The sequence below is a fragment of the Solanum dulcamara genome, chromosome 5, assembly GCF_947179165.1.
Source record: "Solanum dulcamara chromosome 5, daSolDulc1.2, whole genome shotgun sequence".
Taxonomy (NCBI): Eukaryota; Viridiplantae; Streptophyta; class Magnoliopsida; order Solanales; family Solanaceae; genus Solanum; species Solanum dulcamara.
This window is the reverse complement of record NC_077241.1, coordinates 60,537,841-60,556,823: the sequence shown is the minus strand read 5'-3', so window position 1 is coordinate 60,556,823 and position 18,983 is coordinate 60,537,841. Positions and strand designations below refer to the sequence as shown.

Below are 18,983 nucleotides of genomic sequence, written 5' to 3'. Positions count from 1 at the left end.
CATGTATGCTAGGCTAGATATATTGATGAATTCACCTATAAATAGTCATGTAATCTAGCCATATTGTAGTAAGAAAGAGTTGAATAGAAAATTATTTTTCCTCCATTTTTCTTCTATTAAGTATTGAGTATTATCTGTGTTGTCATTCTCTCCCAAATTTCCAAATATTTGGTATCATAGCCGGTGTGTTTGAAAGACAATAAAATGTAGAGAGAAAATGAGTAAAACAAATGGAATTCCATTCCAAGTTCCGATGCTCACCAAAGAAAATTATTGAAGTTCATGCATCCGAATGAAGATTTTGCTTGGAACCTATGATGTATGTAAAATTGTGGAGAGTGGCATTGAAGAAGAAGAGGATGCCGTTGCCACAAAGAAGAAAGACCAAAAGGCACTCACACTCTTCCATCAAAGTTTGGATGAAAAGATGTTCGTGAAGGTTGCAAATGCAACCAACTCCAAGCAAGCATGTGATATTCTTCAAACCTCCTTTAAAGGTTTGGACAAGGTGAAAAAGGTTCGTCTCCAAATCTTAAGAGGAGAATTTGAATCACTGATAATGAAGGAATCCGAATTAGTTTCAGATTATATTGCAAGAGTCTTGGCGGCTGTCAATCAAATGAAGAGATATGGTGAAGTGTTGAATGATGATAGGGTCGTTGCAAAAATATTACAATCCCTAGATTCAAAATTTAATTATATTGTTGTTACTATTGAAGAGTCCAAGGACTTGGACACCATGACCATAGAAGAACTCATGGGTTCTTTGCAAGCATATGAAGAAAAGTTGAAGAAACCGAAACAAGAGCTGGTTGAACAAGCTTTGCCAGCGAAATTTTCTTTGAAGGAGAAAGATGAAAGGTGTGGCTCACAACAAAGAGGTCGTGGGCGCGAATTAAGTCGTGGTAGAGGAGGAAGATGTGGTAGTCAACCTCCGACCAAAGAAAAAAGAAGTCAAGACTCCAACCAAGAAAGAGGCCATGGAAGAGGTAGAGTAAAGTAATATTCTGAGTTTGGTACAACTTTTGGAGAAAATTATGACATTCATTTGAAAGATAAAAAGTTGACCATGAAAGATGAAAATGGGAGATTGTTAGCCAAAGTTCCTATGGCTAAAAATAAAATGTTTTTGTTGAATCTTCAAAGTTATGTACCAAGGTGCTTATTTTCATATGTCAAAAATTCATCTTGGCTTTGGCATATGAGATTTGGCCATTTGAACTTTGATAGTCTAATATTGATGAAAAAGGAAAATATGGTGAAAGGGTTGCCAACCATTAACCATCCTAATCAGCTTTGTGAAGGATGTCTTTTTGGAAAGAAATCAAGGAAAAGCTTTTCCAAAGAGTCATTGACAAGTGCACAGTGTCCTTTAGAATTGATTCATATGGATGTGTATGGTATTATGTTGGAAAAAGATGATTTAAATTTCAGCTTTTTAGAGGAAAAATCAATTTTAGAAAAAAAAGAGTCGCCACTTAATTTTTTAAAGAAATTAAGAAAATTTAATTTAAAATATTCTAACAAATTAAGTCTAAATTTTTTTAGAGAAAATGGGTAAGTGGTTCTTATTTCCACTTTGAGAAGGTGCTAGTATTCAAACTGGCCGCTAGCGCGTGGTTATCCAACAATTTGAAAAGTTATTTGATTAACTTTTGAAAATATTAATTTAAAAGAAAATAAAGACTTTAAAATTATTTTTAAAAAATGATCAAACTTAAACGTTGAAAATAATATACATGTATAAAAAAAGTAAAAGTTTATCAAATGACTAAGTAAAGGTAGAAAATTATTTAAAAAGTAAATTAGCATGAATTGATTTATCTTTAGGGGAATCTAATTAAGTTAAAACAAATTAAAATTAATAGCTAAGAAAGCATAAATAACATAAGTAAATAAATTATTACAACCCGAATCAATATAAATAAATAATATATAACACATGAAAATATGGTCCGACACTTAATTTCTGTACGCCTGGACTAAACTGTTGGGCCATCAGCGTTTTGGGCCTTAAGCCTAATTTCATTGTATATCGCAGTTGTATATACACTGTGTATTAGACTATATATATGATGTATACAGTGTATACACCATTATTTCTGGATATCGAACTATATACACACACTGTATACACTAATTTGTTCTTTGTATTTATTATATATCACTGTATATCAGACTGTATATACACTATATATCTGTATATACAACATTATTTTCTTGCATAACAAACTGTATATATATTGTATATTAATGTATACAACACTGTTTTCCACCTGTATTCCATGTATACAATCAAATATCAATATTCAAACCGTGTATATTAACTTTCTTTCCCTGTATCAACTTTCCAGCAATTCGAACAAGATAATGGGAGACTCAAAACTCAATGATATGCAAGAATGGAGTCCAAAGATGGACTCGAATTGATATCACATGCACCAAAATAAAATTACATAAGCATCTACTCATTTTAAGCTAAACCAAGAAATATATCATGATATTTTAAGGTAACAAATTAATGGGCATCCTAGAGGTGACTAGCAACATGTATCTATGTAGACAAAGAAAAGGAAAGAAGAAATATATTCAAGTAAGTAAGGACACGGAATTAATATATATGCTATGCTAACTCAAATATTAAAGAAAAAAATAAATCAATTAGGCTATGAAAGTCTAACTAAATAATAACTTAAGCATATTTTTGTTATCTAAATCATGTTAAAAGAAGAAATTGAAAACATGTTGTCAAAGAAAATCACTTGAAAAAATAATCAACAAAACTAAAATATTTCATGAAATAATCCTAACACATGCTAGCTAATTAATCCTAACACATGTTGGCTAATTAATCCTAACACATGCTAACTATAAGAAATTTCTATCATTAATCTAATTATTCTTAATACATGCTAACTAAAAATAAAAGATTACGAATCAACTAAATATAAAACGATAAAATAATTAAATCAAACTAAAGCTGAGAAACTTTTTTACCTTTTTTTGGGCAGCAAGACTGAAGATGATGAGAGGAAGACGACTTCACTACCACCTAAGATCTTGATGGAATTCCAATCCACAAAAATAAAAAATAAAAATTTAGACTCAAACCTTCGTGGGTTTGACGTTATAAGAACTCTGTTCTTAACCTAAATTTCGACTTCAATCTCTTACTTTCCTCAAAGAAAAAATATAGATTGAAAGCTAGAAATTTTCACAACTTTTAGGCTTGGGACAAGAGTCCAAAATTCTAGCCAAGTAAAGAAAACTTCTAACTTTGGGTGGCTAAAAAACCTCTCATTTCTTTCCCTCTCAATAATGAGAATATGAGTCTTTATATAGACTCTAAAAATCCCAAATTTCTCAAGCATTTCGATGTGGGATAACGGGCATTTTCAGATTTTTTTTAAAGTTATAAACTAAAAATTTCATAAATACAAACTATTATTAAACTAACCTAATTAACATTGTATTTAGTTAAAAATAAAATCTTTTTGAGATGATTTTCGAATAATCACATAAATAATAATCAAAGATATAGTTATATAGAAATATGTATATTATACTAAAATTATATAAAAAAAATAAAAATAGTCAAGAATAACATGAAAATATCTTTATTTTTATAAAAGCTAATTATTTTAAAATGTTCAAAAGTTAAAGAAACTCGATAGCTAATTTATGTTGTGGAAAACCAAAATTAGGTGTCAACCGTTGTCCATTTCTTTGGATAGGATCGATGAAAGAGATCCTGGAAAAAAATTGACAAATTCAATTTTGACCGACTCCATCTTCATCTTTCTGAAAAGGGGTTGGTACGGATTTTTGAATTATGGCCGGACCCCGAAATACCACACGCCTTCCGATAGTAATGTGGTTTATTGTGGTGGAAGTCGTTCCTCAGCTCGTGTCCTATGAGTTTGATAATCCTCTTCGGAATGTGTCCCAGATCGCTACTAAGAAAATGTTTCACGTTGTGCTGCATCCTATTTGATGTCGTTCGCACCTGTGGTTTGTTTGAGAATTCATCCTCTTGGATGCTCTTGACAAAACTAAGATAAAATTGATTAGTAGAAAAAAATGATATCTCTTACGATACTTTCTTTCATCCTATTTGCATGATGAAAATCTTCATTGATCCATTGGTAGGATAATACTGCTCTATTGGTAGGATACTTGTCAAAATAAATACATGTATACTCCATCTGTAGGATAATGCTGCTCCATCGAAAGAATGGTGATCCATTAATAGGATACTCGATAAAATAAATGTATGTCCATTGGTAGAACAAATAAAAATGATCAATCTGTAAGATAATGCTGCTCTATCAGTAGGATGGTGATTCATTGATAGGATACTTAGCAAAATAAATGCATGTCCATTGGTAGGACGAATAAAGATGCTCCATCTGTAGGATAATGCTGTTCCATTGACAGGATACTTGGTAAAATAAATACATGTCCATCGATAGGACGAATAAAAATGATCCATCTATAGGATAATGCTGCTTCATCGGTAGGATGGTAATCCATTGATAGGATAGTTGGCAAAATAAATGCATGTCCATCGGTAAGACGAATACAAATGATGTTCTATCAGAAGGATAATGCTGCTCCATTGGTAGGATATATGCTTCCCTATTGGTAGGATGATGATCCATTGGTAGGATATATGCTGCTCTATTGATAGGATGATGATCCATTGGTAGGATATATGTTGTTCCATCGGCAGGATAATGATTCATTGGCAAGTTGCACTTCAAATCTTTTATGGTATTTGATTTGTCTTACGTAGACCTTCAGGCGTTTATAACGTTGAAAAATGTTGATGTTTTACTTCGACAAGATCAACATACAATGGCCTTCTCAGAAAATAAATATGCAAATGTCATCCTCTTGGATGATTTGAACGATGCACGACCTTTTTGGTAATGCAATATAATGAAATAGCCCTCTCAACAAATAAATATGCATATGTCATCCTCTTGGATGATTTGAATGATGCACGATCCTCTTGGCAATGCAATGTAATGAAATGGGCCTCTCAGAAAATAAATATGCAAATGTCATCCTTTTGGATGATTTGAATGATGCACGACCCTCTTGGCAATGCGATGTAATAAAATGGCCCTCTCGACAAATAAATAAGCAAATGTCATCCTCTTGGATGATTTAAATGATGCACGACCCTCTTGGCAATGCGATATAATGAAATGGACCTCTCGGCAAATAAATATGCAAATGTCATCCTCTTGGATGATTTGAATGATGCACGACCCTCTTGGCAATGCAATGTAATGAAATACCCTCTCGATAAATAAATATGTGAATGTCATCATCTTAGATGATTTGAATGATACACGACCCTCTTGGGAATGCAATATAATAAAATGACTTTCTCGGTAAATAAATATGTAAATGTCATCCTCTTGGATGATTTGAATGATGCACGACCCTCTTGGCAATGCAAATGTCATCTCTTGGATGATTTGAATGATGCACGACCCTCTTGGAAATGCAATATAATGAAATGAACCTTTTGGCAAATAAATAAGCAAATGTCATCTTCTTAGATGATTTGAATGATGCACGACCCTCTTGGCATTGCAATGTAATGAAATGACCCTCTCGGCAAATAAATATGCAAATGCCATCCTCTTGAATGATTTGAATGATGCAGGACCCTCTTGACAATGCAATGTAATTAAATGACCCTCTCGGCAAATAAATATGCAATGTAATGAAATGGCCCTACCAATAAATAAATATGCAACCCTCTTGGCAATGTAATTTAATAAAATGGCCTTCTCGGCAAATAAATATGCAAATGTCATCCTCCTAGATGATTTGAATGATGCATGACCCTCTTGGCAATGCAATATAATGAAATGGACCTCTCGGCAAATAAATATGCAAATTTCATCGTCTTGGATGATTTGAATGATGCACGACCCTCTTGGCAATGCAAATGTCATCCTCTTGGATTGTTTGAATGATTTTCCATTGTAATGAGTTGGATGGTTCGATGATTGTAAAAGTGTCATCCTTTCGATGCTTTCACTTGCTCCTTCATTTTTCTCTTGAACACTTTGTGTTCTTTGGGACTCATGTCTTGCTGGAAATTTATATGAGGCATCGGTGCCTCGCATCCTGAATTCGTGTTCATTTCATTCTAGCATTGTCAGAGATCATTTGAAGTTGACTATCGAACTTCTGATAGTACTTGATAGAATTTTTAAGGTCTTCCTCAAAATTCTGTCCTAGTTAGATTTCTTAGCAAATCTCGAGCTGCTGATAAAAGAATTTTGACATTCTTGTGGAATTTTGAGATCTTTTCAAAAATTCTATCTCAGTTGCATATACTAACATGATCTCCAATCTTAACTTATTGGAGATAGTATCTTCTTGTGAATTTTTTAGATCTTTTCAAAAACTCTGTCTCAGTTTTTATTGTAAGGGAGAAATAAAAATCTTATGAGGAATATGACCGAGCCATTATGCCGCCTACATATTCTTTTGGTGAAGAAATCAGGTCAAATGTAGTTCCAATCATGTGGATGATGAATACTGTAAAATCTGAGACAAAATCATCAGTAGACATATGTGTAATATGAGCATAATGAAATGGGAAAATGTAATCCTTGCAATATTTAAAGCTTAAAAACATGAGATATGCCACCCTTTTGATATGGACGATCTAATGAAGTAAAATAGGTATCTCACACCGATGGGATTAGCCTAATGTCACATTATTTAGAGCAAGCCATCCAATTTCAAAGGAAAATATAATTTTAAAAGGAAATGATTCGAAGTTGCTTTAGAATGTATTAAAAAATATGGGTGCTTATTTTTTTTAATGTAAAGAGATAGTCAAATATTGACTATAATTGGTACCGACAATTAGAATTGCATAGAAAATTTTCTCATTTCCATTCTGATAACTGAGATTGACTTCAAGTTAATTCCTATAGCTTCAAGCTATACCTCAAACATACTTAGGTATCGGCAAGATTTATTCATGTTGCTTTAAACAAAGGTTTTAAATTATACCAATTCTCATGTTTCAAGTACCCTCACAATAAATAAAGTCATATTTCACACATATCTAAAATGTTTGATTTGAGGACATTTTGCAAAGTACACTCACGCTCAAAAGAATATTCAATGCATGCAATAGTGATACCATATACTTGGCCCTTATGTAAGTCTCCACTAATGAGAGAACATTTGGGAGAGATCAAGTAGAGCTTGTCATTGGCTTGTAATGTAGGATTAGGTATGGGTGTGACTTAATCCCTCCTTGAACGTCACACTGAATTTCTGCTTTTGATGATTGATTCGCATTTTGGCGCCTGATCCTTTGTTATTCTTTTCTTTGATTTTGACTTCTTTGAGTCCTTATTTGTTGGAGTTTTTCTCTTCACTCCTTCTTTTTGAAGTTTTACCTCTTTTGTTGGAGTATTTTCTTTCTTATCTTTCATTGACCTTGTAAGGGTATTTTTATCTTTTCATATTTCTTTCAACTTCTCCTCCTTTTTTTAGAAGTTATCTTCATTTTCTTGACTATGCAGACTTTGCTCTTTTGCCCTTGACAATTTCAAAGTTGGATCTTCTTCTGTAATTAGCACGTCTTCAGTGCCTCAACAAGGTTGGGCCAAGAGAAGGATAGTGCATGTAAGCACTCAAAAGGAAAAGGGCTAAGATGTGGTTGTCCAAAGAAAAGACTTTAGGCTCAAAGTGGGAAAACTAGGGATTAATGTTATTTGGTGGCTTTGAAAAGAACAATCGGGTCAAAAAAGGCCTACAATCCTCTTCCAAACCAAACATTACTTAGGATTTCGCCTCAACAAACATTCAAACCAAGTTCTAGATCAACAGTGCGATGCAATTGAATTTAATCTAAAGGTCACCACAAAATACACATGAAACCATGAGGTTAGTTTTATTCTTATCTTGAATGCCTGCAAGAGAATTTTCAATTATCACAAAAGTACAAATGAAAGGTACCAAAAGAATCTATGATTTACCACAAAGTTAATCACTTTCACAATACTGAATGTTTCGCATGCATGTCCTAACTGTATTCGTCCCAATCAAGAAAATATGAATCTTAAAATATGTACAATTTTTTTTAAAAGGGGAATACCAAACCCAAGAAGGGCTAATTACATATCTCATCGAGATGAGAATCAGGTGTGCGTAGTTCTTGCAAATATGATATATAAAATAATTTAAAGATTTAGACAAATTCAGAGTGACGTCTCGCAAGTCTAGTGCTCGTTAGCATCTTCAGTTGGAGAGTGTCTTTTGCCCATTTACACCAATACATTTCGGGTCCTCTCAACTATCAGTGAGGACACCTATAGTTGTATTACTTTTCAGATGTTCTTTGGAGATTGTGCATTAGTGTGGTCTTCTAATTTTCTATAGGAATCACCTATTGTTGTGTTCTTTTTGGAGATTGCCTCTTATGACTTGAATTCTTCTAAATATTTACCAGAATCATTCATTGTTATTACCATCCCCGACTATTATCGTGGATGATTTTCCTGTAAAGATATGAGAAGAGTGTGAAAGTGGGGTCAGTATAAAAATAAGTAACAAAATATAGGAGTAAGACTTCATAGTCAAAGACTCCCCTAATTTATCTTTCCGGCTGTGTATTGGTGTTTTATGAAATTCAAGGCCATAGCGTTATTTACCATTAACTCTTTGTTCCTGCAAGATCCATAAGAGAAAGGGCTATGGTTCCTTTTAGATTAAATAATTGAAAAAAGACTAGGATTAGAGTTTGTGGCTGAATATTGCATTCAATTTGGAATTGCTGTGATTCCCTCTCTAGAAATAACGTCATCTCTCCTGTGTACAAAGAAATAGGGAGAGGGTATTGACTTCTCAAAATTGAGATCCATTTATTTATTGTTCGATGTCCTTTGATAACAATCTCTGCAAAGGGAAAAAAGACAAATTTGTTGAACCCTCGATCTTTGAGAAGTAAGCAAGTTTGATTTTCGATAAAATTAATCTCTCCCTGAAAAAAAGAAGAATTAGTTCGTGTTTGTAATAATTAATGCAAAATATCACACAAAGAACTAAACATATAAATATTGCTTTGTTTGAAGACAAATTAATCCATGGGTGAAGAAAGACTAAACGGACAAAAATTGACCCATTATAATTTTATGATTGATATGTGAGAAAGGTTGACTTGTGTTGAATCACAATTTTTTTGCGCTTCAACTTTTGTACCCTCATTCTTCTTAGATGCAGAAGAAGTTCTCAATTTCTTGAGGAAAAACTAAAAACTTCAAAGACAGAGACCGAGCCTTGAAAGGCTACCTACGTATCTCACAATGAAAAATTTAGGTCCTACGTATTTGGACCAGCTTGAATCACTTTCCAAATTAAAAAGAAATATCAACCTCTTCTCAGATGAGAGAGTGAGATTTTAGAATTTTGAGAATGGAATTCAAATATTTTGTTGGAAAACTCAACACTCAAAGATTGTTTGGACGGACTTTGATAGTGACTTGATATTTGTATGTTTAAAGGATTCTAAAAAAAATATTTTGAAAATGGGTGGAATAGAATGTCTCCAAACATAACAACATATTCACACAAACAGTAATGACATATAACACATAAACAAATATTGTGCATCCTAAACAGGTATGTGACCCTTTTGTGCCAAGGGTAGGCCTAATGATTTGAAGTATGTATAACGCCATTTGAAACGTTCTATTGCCCCAAAAATAGTATTTATACAAACTTTATGAATAAACTGAATGGAGATACATAATATGGAAAATGGGATACAAATAATCAGTCCCATGTAGGGATACAATCCTAAACTAAGACTTTGTGAAATATCATTCGTTTTTGACTTCTTGACATCTCTGAACGCCAACGCTTTTTGGATAGATTAACAACTTGTGAAGATCATTCTTTGTCTAGACTAAGCTATTACAATCCCAATCCTGAAGGACAATGGTTTGTCAAATGACATATACAATCTTCAAATTTAAGCACATAAGTATGATCGTCCATTTAGGACGAGGGTTGCTTTTGGATTCAAGGTGGTCTTTCTAATGTGCCCAATATGCTTTGGGTATTTGGTCGCCTTAGGCCAATGCACTAAATCAAGATTTTGGTTTTGCTCTATGCTAAGTGGACTAGAGTGAGCTTTGAAAAGAGATTGGTTACCCGAACCGAAAAAATTGCAACCTAAATATAATAAACGGTGTTGGACGACCACGAACCAACTACCTGTTTATTAATTCAAGAAGTAATGGTTATTTTCTGAAGGAACAGTCGTAGGTGACTACGTAACCGTCCTTAATCCTAATGCAAACTATTTGCCATTTGGCGAAATTTAATGTCATGAAGTGCAACAATTATAATTTATGAAATTTAAACAAATAAAAATTATTACAAACATAGCAAAATAATCAAATCTAATGGTTAGAACTTATTAAAGTCCACAACGGAGTCACCATTTCTGTTATGTCGGAAAAAGATGATGTAAAATTATTTTTAACTTTTTAGAGAAAAAATCAATTTTAGAAAAAAAAGATTCGCCACTTAATTTTTTTAAAAAATTAAGAAAAAATAATTTAAAATATTCTAACAAATTAAATCTAAAAAAATTTAGAAAAAGTGGGTAAGAGATTCTTATTTCCACTTTGAGAAGGTGTTAGCATTCAAAGTGGCCGTTAACGCGCGGTTATCCGATGATTTGAAAAATTATTTGACTAACTTTTGAAAATATTAATTTAAAAGGAAATAAATACTTTAAAATTAGTTTTTAAAAAATGATCAAACTTAAACATTGAAAATAATATACATGTATAAAAAAAAGTAAAAGTTTATCAAATGACTAAATAAAGGTAGAAAATAATTTAAAAAATAAATTAACATGAATTGATTTATCTTTAGGAGAATCTAATTAAGTTAAAATAAATTAAAATTAATAGCTAAGAAAGCATAAATAACATAAGTAAATAAATTATTACAACCCGAATCAATATAAATAAATAATATATAACACATGAAAATATGGTCTGATACTTAGTTTCTATACGTCTGGACTAAACTGTTGGGCCATCAGCGTTTTGGGCCTTAAGCCCAATTTCATTGTATATCACAGTTGTATATACACTGTATATCAGACTATATATATGATGTATACATTATATACACCATTATTTCTATATATCAAACTATATACACACTGTATACCACCTGTTTATTTCCTGTATATGTTATATATACATTGTATATTAGTGTATAAAATATTATTTTCTTGCATATCAGACTATATATATACTGTATATCAGTGTACAATACTGTTTTTCACCCGTATTCCGTGTATACAATCCAATATCAATATTTGAACCATGTATATTAACTTACTTTCCATGCATCAACTTTCTAGCAATTCGAGCAAGATAATGGAAGACTCAAAACTCAATAATATGCAAGGATGAAGTCCGAAGATGGACTTGAATTGATATCACATGCACCAAAATAAAATTACATAGCCATCTACTCATTTTAAAGCTAAACCAAGGAATATATCATGATATTTTAAGGTATCAAATTGATGGGCATCCTAGAGGTGACTAACAACATGTATATATATAGATAAAGAAAACGAAAGAAGAAATATATTCAAGTAACTAAAGGACATGGAATTAATATATACGCAATACTAACTCAATTTTTAAAGAAAGAATTAAATCAATTAGGCTATGAAAGTTCCAACTAAATAATAACTTAAGCATATTTTTGTTATCTAAATCATATTAAAAGAAGAAATTGAAAATATGAAAATCTATACTGTCAAAGAAAACTACTTGAAAAATTAATGAACAAAACTAAGAGTTTTCATGAAATAATCCTAACATATGCTACCTAATTAATCCTAACACATGCTAACTATAAGAAATGTGTTTCATTAATCTAACTATTCTTAATACATGCTAACTAAAAAAATAAGATTACGAATCAATTAAATATAAAACATGAAATAATTAAATCAAACTAAAGCTGAGAAAAGATTTTACTTTTTTCGGGCAGCAAGACTGAAGATGATGAGCGGAAGACGATTTCACTACCACCTAGGAGCTTGACGGAATTTCAATCCAAAAAAATTAAAATTAAAATTTTAGACTCAAACCTTCGTGGGTTTAAGTTATAAGAACTCTGTTCTTAGCATAAATTTCGTCTTCAATCTCCTATTTTCCTCGAAGAAAAATATAGATTGAAAGCTAGAAATTTTCACAATTTTTAGGTTGGGGACAAGAGTCCAAAATCCTAGTTAAGTAAGGAAAATATCTAACTTTGGGGTGGCTAAAAACCCTCTCACTTCTTCCCCTCTCAACAATAAAAATATGAGTCTTTATATAGAGTCCAAAAATCTCAAATCTCTCAAGAATTTTTGATGTGAGAGAATGGGCATTTTTAATTATTTTTTAAAAGTTATAAACTAAAAATTTCAAAAATACAAACTATAATTAAACTAATCTAATTAACATTGTATTTAGTTAAAAATAAAATCTTTTTGAGATGATTTTTGAATAATCACATAAATAGTAATCAAAGATATAGTTATATAGAAATATGTATATTATACTAAAATTATATAAAAAGATAAAAATAGTTAAGAATAACATGAATTTATCTTTATTTTTATGAAAGCTAATTATTTCAAAATGTTCGAAAGTTAAAGAGACTCGATAGCTAATTTACGTTGTGGAGAGCCAAAATTGGGTGTCAACATGCAGATCTATCAAACCAACCTCACTTGGTAAAAGTAATTATTTCCTTCTCTTTATTGATGACTATTCTCGAAAAACCTGGGTGTATTTTTTGAAGCAAAAATCTGAGGTGTTTGAAAACTTCAAGAATTTTAAGGGCATGGTGGAGAAACAAAGTGGCTACCAAATAAAGTCACTTCGGTTCGATAATGGTGGAGAGTTCGCTTCAAATGAATTCAAGTCTTTTTGTGAGAAGAATGAAATACGTCATTTTTTGACCGTTTCAAGATCGCCTCAACAAAATGGCGTGGTGGAGAGGAAAAATCGAATTATTCTCAACATGGCAAGAAGTATGTTGAAAAGCAAAAATATGCCAAAGGAGTTTTGGCCTGAAGCAGTTGCTTCTGCAGTGTATTTATCAAATCACTGTCACACCAAAAGAGTTCGTGGAAAAACACCGCAAGAGGTTTGGAGTGGTTTCAAACCAAAAGTTGCTCACTTGCGATTATTTGAAAGCATTGCTTATGTTCATGTGCCGGATGAGAAGAGATCTAAGCTTGATGAAAAAAGTGAGAGGTATGTTTTTGTTGGTTATGCACAAAGATCTAAAGGTTATAAGTTAATTATACAAACTAAGAAATGGCAAGGTTACCATAAGCATAGATGTAGAAGTTGATGAAGATAGTGCTTGGGAATGAAAATCTAAAGAGAAAGATTACTCTTTTAGTCCATTCATTGATGATGAACATGATGAAGAAGTGGTGGATCAACCTATTACACGGCCTACAACACCTTCATCGCAAGTTCAAGAAGTTGGAGAATCAAGTTTAAGCAGTGTACCTCGAAAGTCTAGGAGTCTTTGAGACTTGTATGACACAACAGAAGAAGTAACAAAAAATTTAAGTGATTTAACTCACTTTTGTTTATTTGTGGACAACGAGCTTGTAAGTTATGAAGATGTTGTTGGTAATCCAAAATGGAGAGATGCGATGGATGAATAAATCAGGACAATCAAAAAGAACAATATTTAGGAGTTGGCAAAACTTTCAGAAGGAAAAAGCACCATTGGAGTCAAATAGATTTACAAGCTAGAGAAAAATTCCAAAAGTGAAAGGTTGATATTTTTCAGAAGCTGCGAACGGCTCTTGGAGTAGTGAATCAAGTTTAAGGGGAGATGTTGAAAAAATAAACTTGTTCACATTAGATGTATGCTAGGCTAGATACATGGATAAATTCACCTATAAATAGTCATGTAATCTAGCCATATTGTAGCAAGAAAAAGTTGAATAGAAAATCATCTTTCCTCCACTTTTCTTCTACTAAGTATTGAGTATTATTTGTGTTGTCTTTGTCTCCCAAATTTCCAACTCTCTCTACTTCTTGTTCCATCTCAAGTGTCAATTACCAGAATCACGGCCTGGTCATACTTTACCCAGTTGGAGGTCTGCTACTTGTTCTTTTGTGCTACACTATGAAGAACTCTACACTTCCAATGACTAGCCACTGGCGGAATGCTCTCGAAACCAATTCACCGAATGGGTTAGTCTTTTAGTTCTCCCAAATTAGAATATCAAAGGAGGACGTTGCAGATGTCCGGGGCGGACAGTTTTGAAATAAGAAGAAAATGAGTCAACTGTTTTGTTCTCAAAGAAGCTTAGACTTCACAGAAAGTGAAATTTTGCTAATTAAATTTAACTGAGATTGGGAGTGGAGGATCAGGAAAAGTTTATAGAGTTGGCGTCAATCCAAATGGGAGGTATAACACAATTACTTTTAACAAATTAACAATAACCAAAAGGATTATGATAAATAAATTTTGTACATCTTAGAACTACATTCAGAAATACGCTAGGCATGCATAATATCTATCTTAGAAGTTGAAACTTGATTAGAAATATATTTTCATGGTCATATCTTCTGAAAAATTAGTTACCTTTTATGCACAGAAACACAAATTAAACATCCTTGCATACTCGGACATCACTCATCTACAAGATCACAATGCAAAAATATAGTTCAGGACAAACACGTCATAATTAAAAGCCTTTTAAAACATATAAAAGTGATTCTAATAAAAGTACACTGAAATTATCACAATTAATAATCATATACAGAGTTCGTGTTTTCCGTATATTATCTGTAAGTTCTTGGTATATAATGTTCTTCACCATTTGTCATATTAGAACTTTTAATATAGTTCCAAAAGGTAAACCTTTAAAAAATAACATTTTAGTCTTAGGCATTCTTACCTTTTACTAATAAGTAAAAAATTAATAGTTAGAATTTTAATTAATTTTCAAGTCCTCCATATTAGGATATTAATTAAATGACAATTGTTTGTATCGGCAAATAGAAACCTTTAGCGGTACAAGTATTCTTACATGAAATATTAAAAATCATTCTATTCTTTTGTATTTTTCGGATTTATACTACTATACAGAGTGTCTAGCGACCTTTTATTAAAAAATAAAAAACTCACAAACAAGTACAAGCAAGGGAGGCTAGACCTTACATTACCTTAAAAATCATTCTATTCTTTGTTTTATTGTGATTAATTTAACAATAGTATGCCAACACGAGGATATTGTTAATTGACATATTTTCATCAATCATCATGCTAAAGATAGTGTCCATCTTCTTTGAACTATCATATCACATGCCATGTACATCATCATCATATCATCATCATATATTACTAAAGCGGAAGATTTTGAGTTTAAAATTGGATTATGAAAATGTTCTTCACTAATTTTTTTAATTAAAAAATCTTTTACTAACTCAATACTGACAATTAAACTAGACCAAATACATGATTAGATATTACAACTTATCATTTTCCACTTCTTAATGACAATGATGTAAAACCTATTAGCTTCTACCATTAAACACATTTATTCACAACCTCTCATGTACATAATTTTTCCCTTTATAAATTGGATAGCAAATGTTAGTTCACTACATTTTATGTTTCATCATCTTATAGTTTTTATGTAAGTTTTTATTTATTGGTCGTTTTTTTTCTTATTGATATATTGCTTTATTGTTAAACTTTTTTTATTTTGTATGATATGATGACATGTGTACTTTATTTTTTTTCCACGTTAATTTATTTGATATTATAAATATTTTCTCTTTAACTTTCATTCTTTATTTCAATTATTATAAATTTTCGTATCATAATTTTTTTAATTGTGTGAGACTCTGATAAATTAATAGAACATGTAATGTTGGACAAAAATGCTTATTACACTGCCCAATTATTCATGTATACACTTCATTATTAGTTTGTTATTTTATCAGATCGAATATGTTATTTAACTAGTTAGACATAATAAAGTAGCAAGTTTAGCATACCATATGATATTATTATTTCAGGCAGAGATTTTGTGATTTTTTAATATAATTATTGAATGTTGTTTGAAGATTTCATAGTAATTTCTTTAAAAATCTTATCAGCCACATTAAAGATTTGAAAAAATTGAACTTTTTAGCAAACAAAAATGTCTTTTACTCTTTAAACTTAAATTTATTCATTGAGAAATTGCAATGCATTTGAGTACTTTAAATAAACATAATTACAAAATAATAATTAGCTCTTTAAACACAATTAATAGTGGAAAAGCCAGATAGACATAATTGGATCAACTAAAAGTTTTGTTGATGCTTAAAAAGTTTCATAAAATTTCAACATACAAATATGTAAAATTCACTCACAATAAATAGATAATTACCCTTTAAATACATACTAAAAATTGGTAATACTTGAAGTGTCAAGAGAGACTTCTCAGATTTTTAGGTCAATTTTAAATTTAATTTGTTGGCTATAAATACTACTCCCTCGAAGTCAATTTAGTATTCAAACTAAATGATAATCAAACTAAATGATAATCATGTAGCGAATTATCTATTTAATATAAAGGAATCATTACTTTATATATATATATATATATATATATATATATATATTATCTTTGGAATTTTATCTTAAAATACTGAAGTTCATTATATTAGCCTTTAATTGTAAGTAACTTATTGTAGTTTCATTTTCAAATGAATATCTTTTTAAATTATCATGCATTCTTTTCATCTTCTAAAGTTTACATTTATAGTACTTCATTTCAATAATATATATATTAAGAAATTGATGCAAAATTACCATTCTACCCCTATCATTAGTACCTCCGAGTATTATTTGTTTAGTTTGTGTGGTTGAATGTGTTAAAGCCTTAATAGATAGTGAAATGGGCATATGTTAAGAGGTGAAAAAGTGATTTTCGGTACCAAATGGAGCTGCGGGTCTCAAAACGGGATTCCGTCAGTTCCATCAACTCCGGAATGGGGAAATTTGGGGTTGATATTGAATTTGAGGTCTTAAGTTGAAAAGTGAAGTTTTAAATGAGTTAGTTTGACGTTGGCCAACAAATCGAGTTCGGAGACTCGGATGAGATTTTTGATGATTCTAATGGTTTCGAGGGGTGATTCTAACACTGAAATATCTTCTTTATAATTTTTAGAAGTTTCAAGGGCATTTTGGATATTTCAAGTGTCAAAACTAGTTTAGTTGCGACTTATCGGATTTCGGGTCGAGGACACCTCGAATTTGAAATTTGATGGTTCCATTGAGTTCGAAATTTCAAATTTAGTGTAGTAGCATATTCGGTTTATTTTTTTCAGATCCAAAATAATTTCCAAGGGTCTAACTGAGAGCATTCTACACTTGGCAAACTGCAGATTCTGATCTTCTGGTGCAGCTCTCCATTGTTCATCGCGATCGCGGCCTTAAGCCACACGATCGCGATGTGTCTTGAATTCCATCTTCGCGATCGTGAGAGAGGGGTTCGTGATCGTGATGTGTTATTCTCTTCCGTGCCTTTCGCAATCGCGAGAGTTAGTGGATCGCAATCCCGAAGGTCATTTTTTACCTGAATAGTGTTCAACTTCGGAAAAACCCTCATTTTTACCATTTTTGATTTCCAAGAGCTTGGAGGGACGATTTGTGAAGTGGATTTTCAGAGAATTTCATTTGGGTTAGTATTTATAACCCCTTCGATTCCCTTCCATTATCTTATGATTTCACCTTGAAATTCATGGTTTTGAACTCAAACATAGGAGGTTTTTCATGAAACCTTTAAATAGGGATTTCTACCTCAAATGTTACTCCGTTGTTATGCATTTTTTACCTGTGAACTCCAATTTTCGTGTAGAAGCTTATTTTGAACTAAAATTCTAGATTTGACCCTTTTCAAAATTTATCAATTTTTGGACTATTTTATCCCCGATTCCAAAATCTATCAATATGGGTGTCATTGGACTCCTTATGATGCGTATATTTTATTCGTGATAGTGATTTTTCATTTCGAACATTGAATTCAAGAGTTGATCATCTGGTAGAGGTGTTCGAGTGCAGTTTCGGCTGTCGAGGTAGGTTTGGCTATCCTTCTTGGTGCTGAATTAGGGTGATTAGTCAAATTCTATGTTGTAGACTTTGGAATAGGGTTGTAGTGTAGTTTGGGATGGATAATTGATATTGTGATGCCCGTGTAGGGGCTTATATGTGTTGTGTAGCCCATGTGGGGGCCTTATGTGATATTTTATCTATGGTTGAGACTGTATAATCTATGACTTGACATAGTAGAGATGTGTAGAGGTTATTTGACTGGTAATGCCCTTCTGAGGGGATAAGTAAAGGGTTTTGAGTATGCCTGAGTAGTGGGATATTGTTGAGAAAGGGGTGAACACTTAATTAATGTTTCTTCCCATTATCGTCTATTGAGGGTGAATATCATGCTTAGGTTAAGTTTTGAGAACTTTGAACCTTATACTACATGTTGAGTTAAATATTACCTCCATGCCTTATACATTGTGATTGCATTCATCCTCATTCATACTATTATTGATCATTAGAAAGTTGAGAACTATGGAAACCATTTTGAGAAAGAAAATATGACATCTTTTGTATCCTTGACCACGAGATAGGTGGCAATTGAATGAGATATTAGTATCATGAGTCCTTGGCCATGAGTTGGGTAGTGAGGTAGTTGATACATTGAATTGTGATGAGGTATATGGTCTGCGAGACCCACATGGTTCCTTTATGGTAGCACAGTTTGGCAGGTGTATACGATAAGTTGTGCTACAACCTTGATCCCACCGTATCATCATATCATTGCATTCATTATATTGCATTATATTGCATTGATACCTGTGATACTTGACCTATCTGTT

General features: G+C 31.9%; 1 protein-coding gene across 1 annotated transcript; it reads left to right on the top strand.

The window, feature by feature from the left end:
- Positions 1-292: 292 nt before the first annotated feature.
- On the top strand, positions 293-1,003 carry LOC129890641 (uncharacterized). The gene has a single exon (XM_055966153.1). It carries the CDS (start codon positions 293-295, stop codon positions 1,001-1,003), a length of 711 nt encoding a protein of 236 aa, XP_055822128.1.
- The last annotated feature ends 17,980 nt before the right edge of the window (positions 1,004-18,983 follow it).

What these genes read in the sequence shown, in the direction of transcription:
- LOC129890641 (XM_055966153.1), top strand. Translation starts at nt 293, where the DNA reads ATGAAGATTTTGCTTGGAACCTATGATGTATGTAAAATTGTGGAGAGT.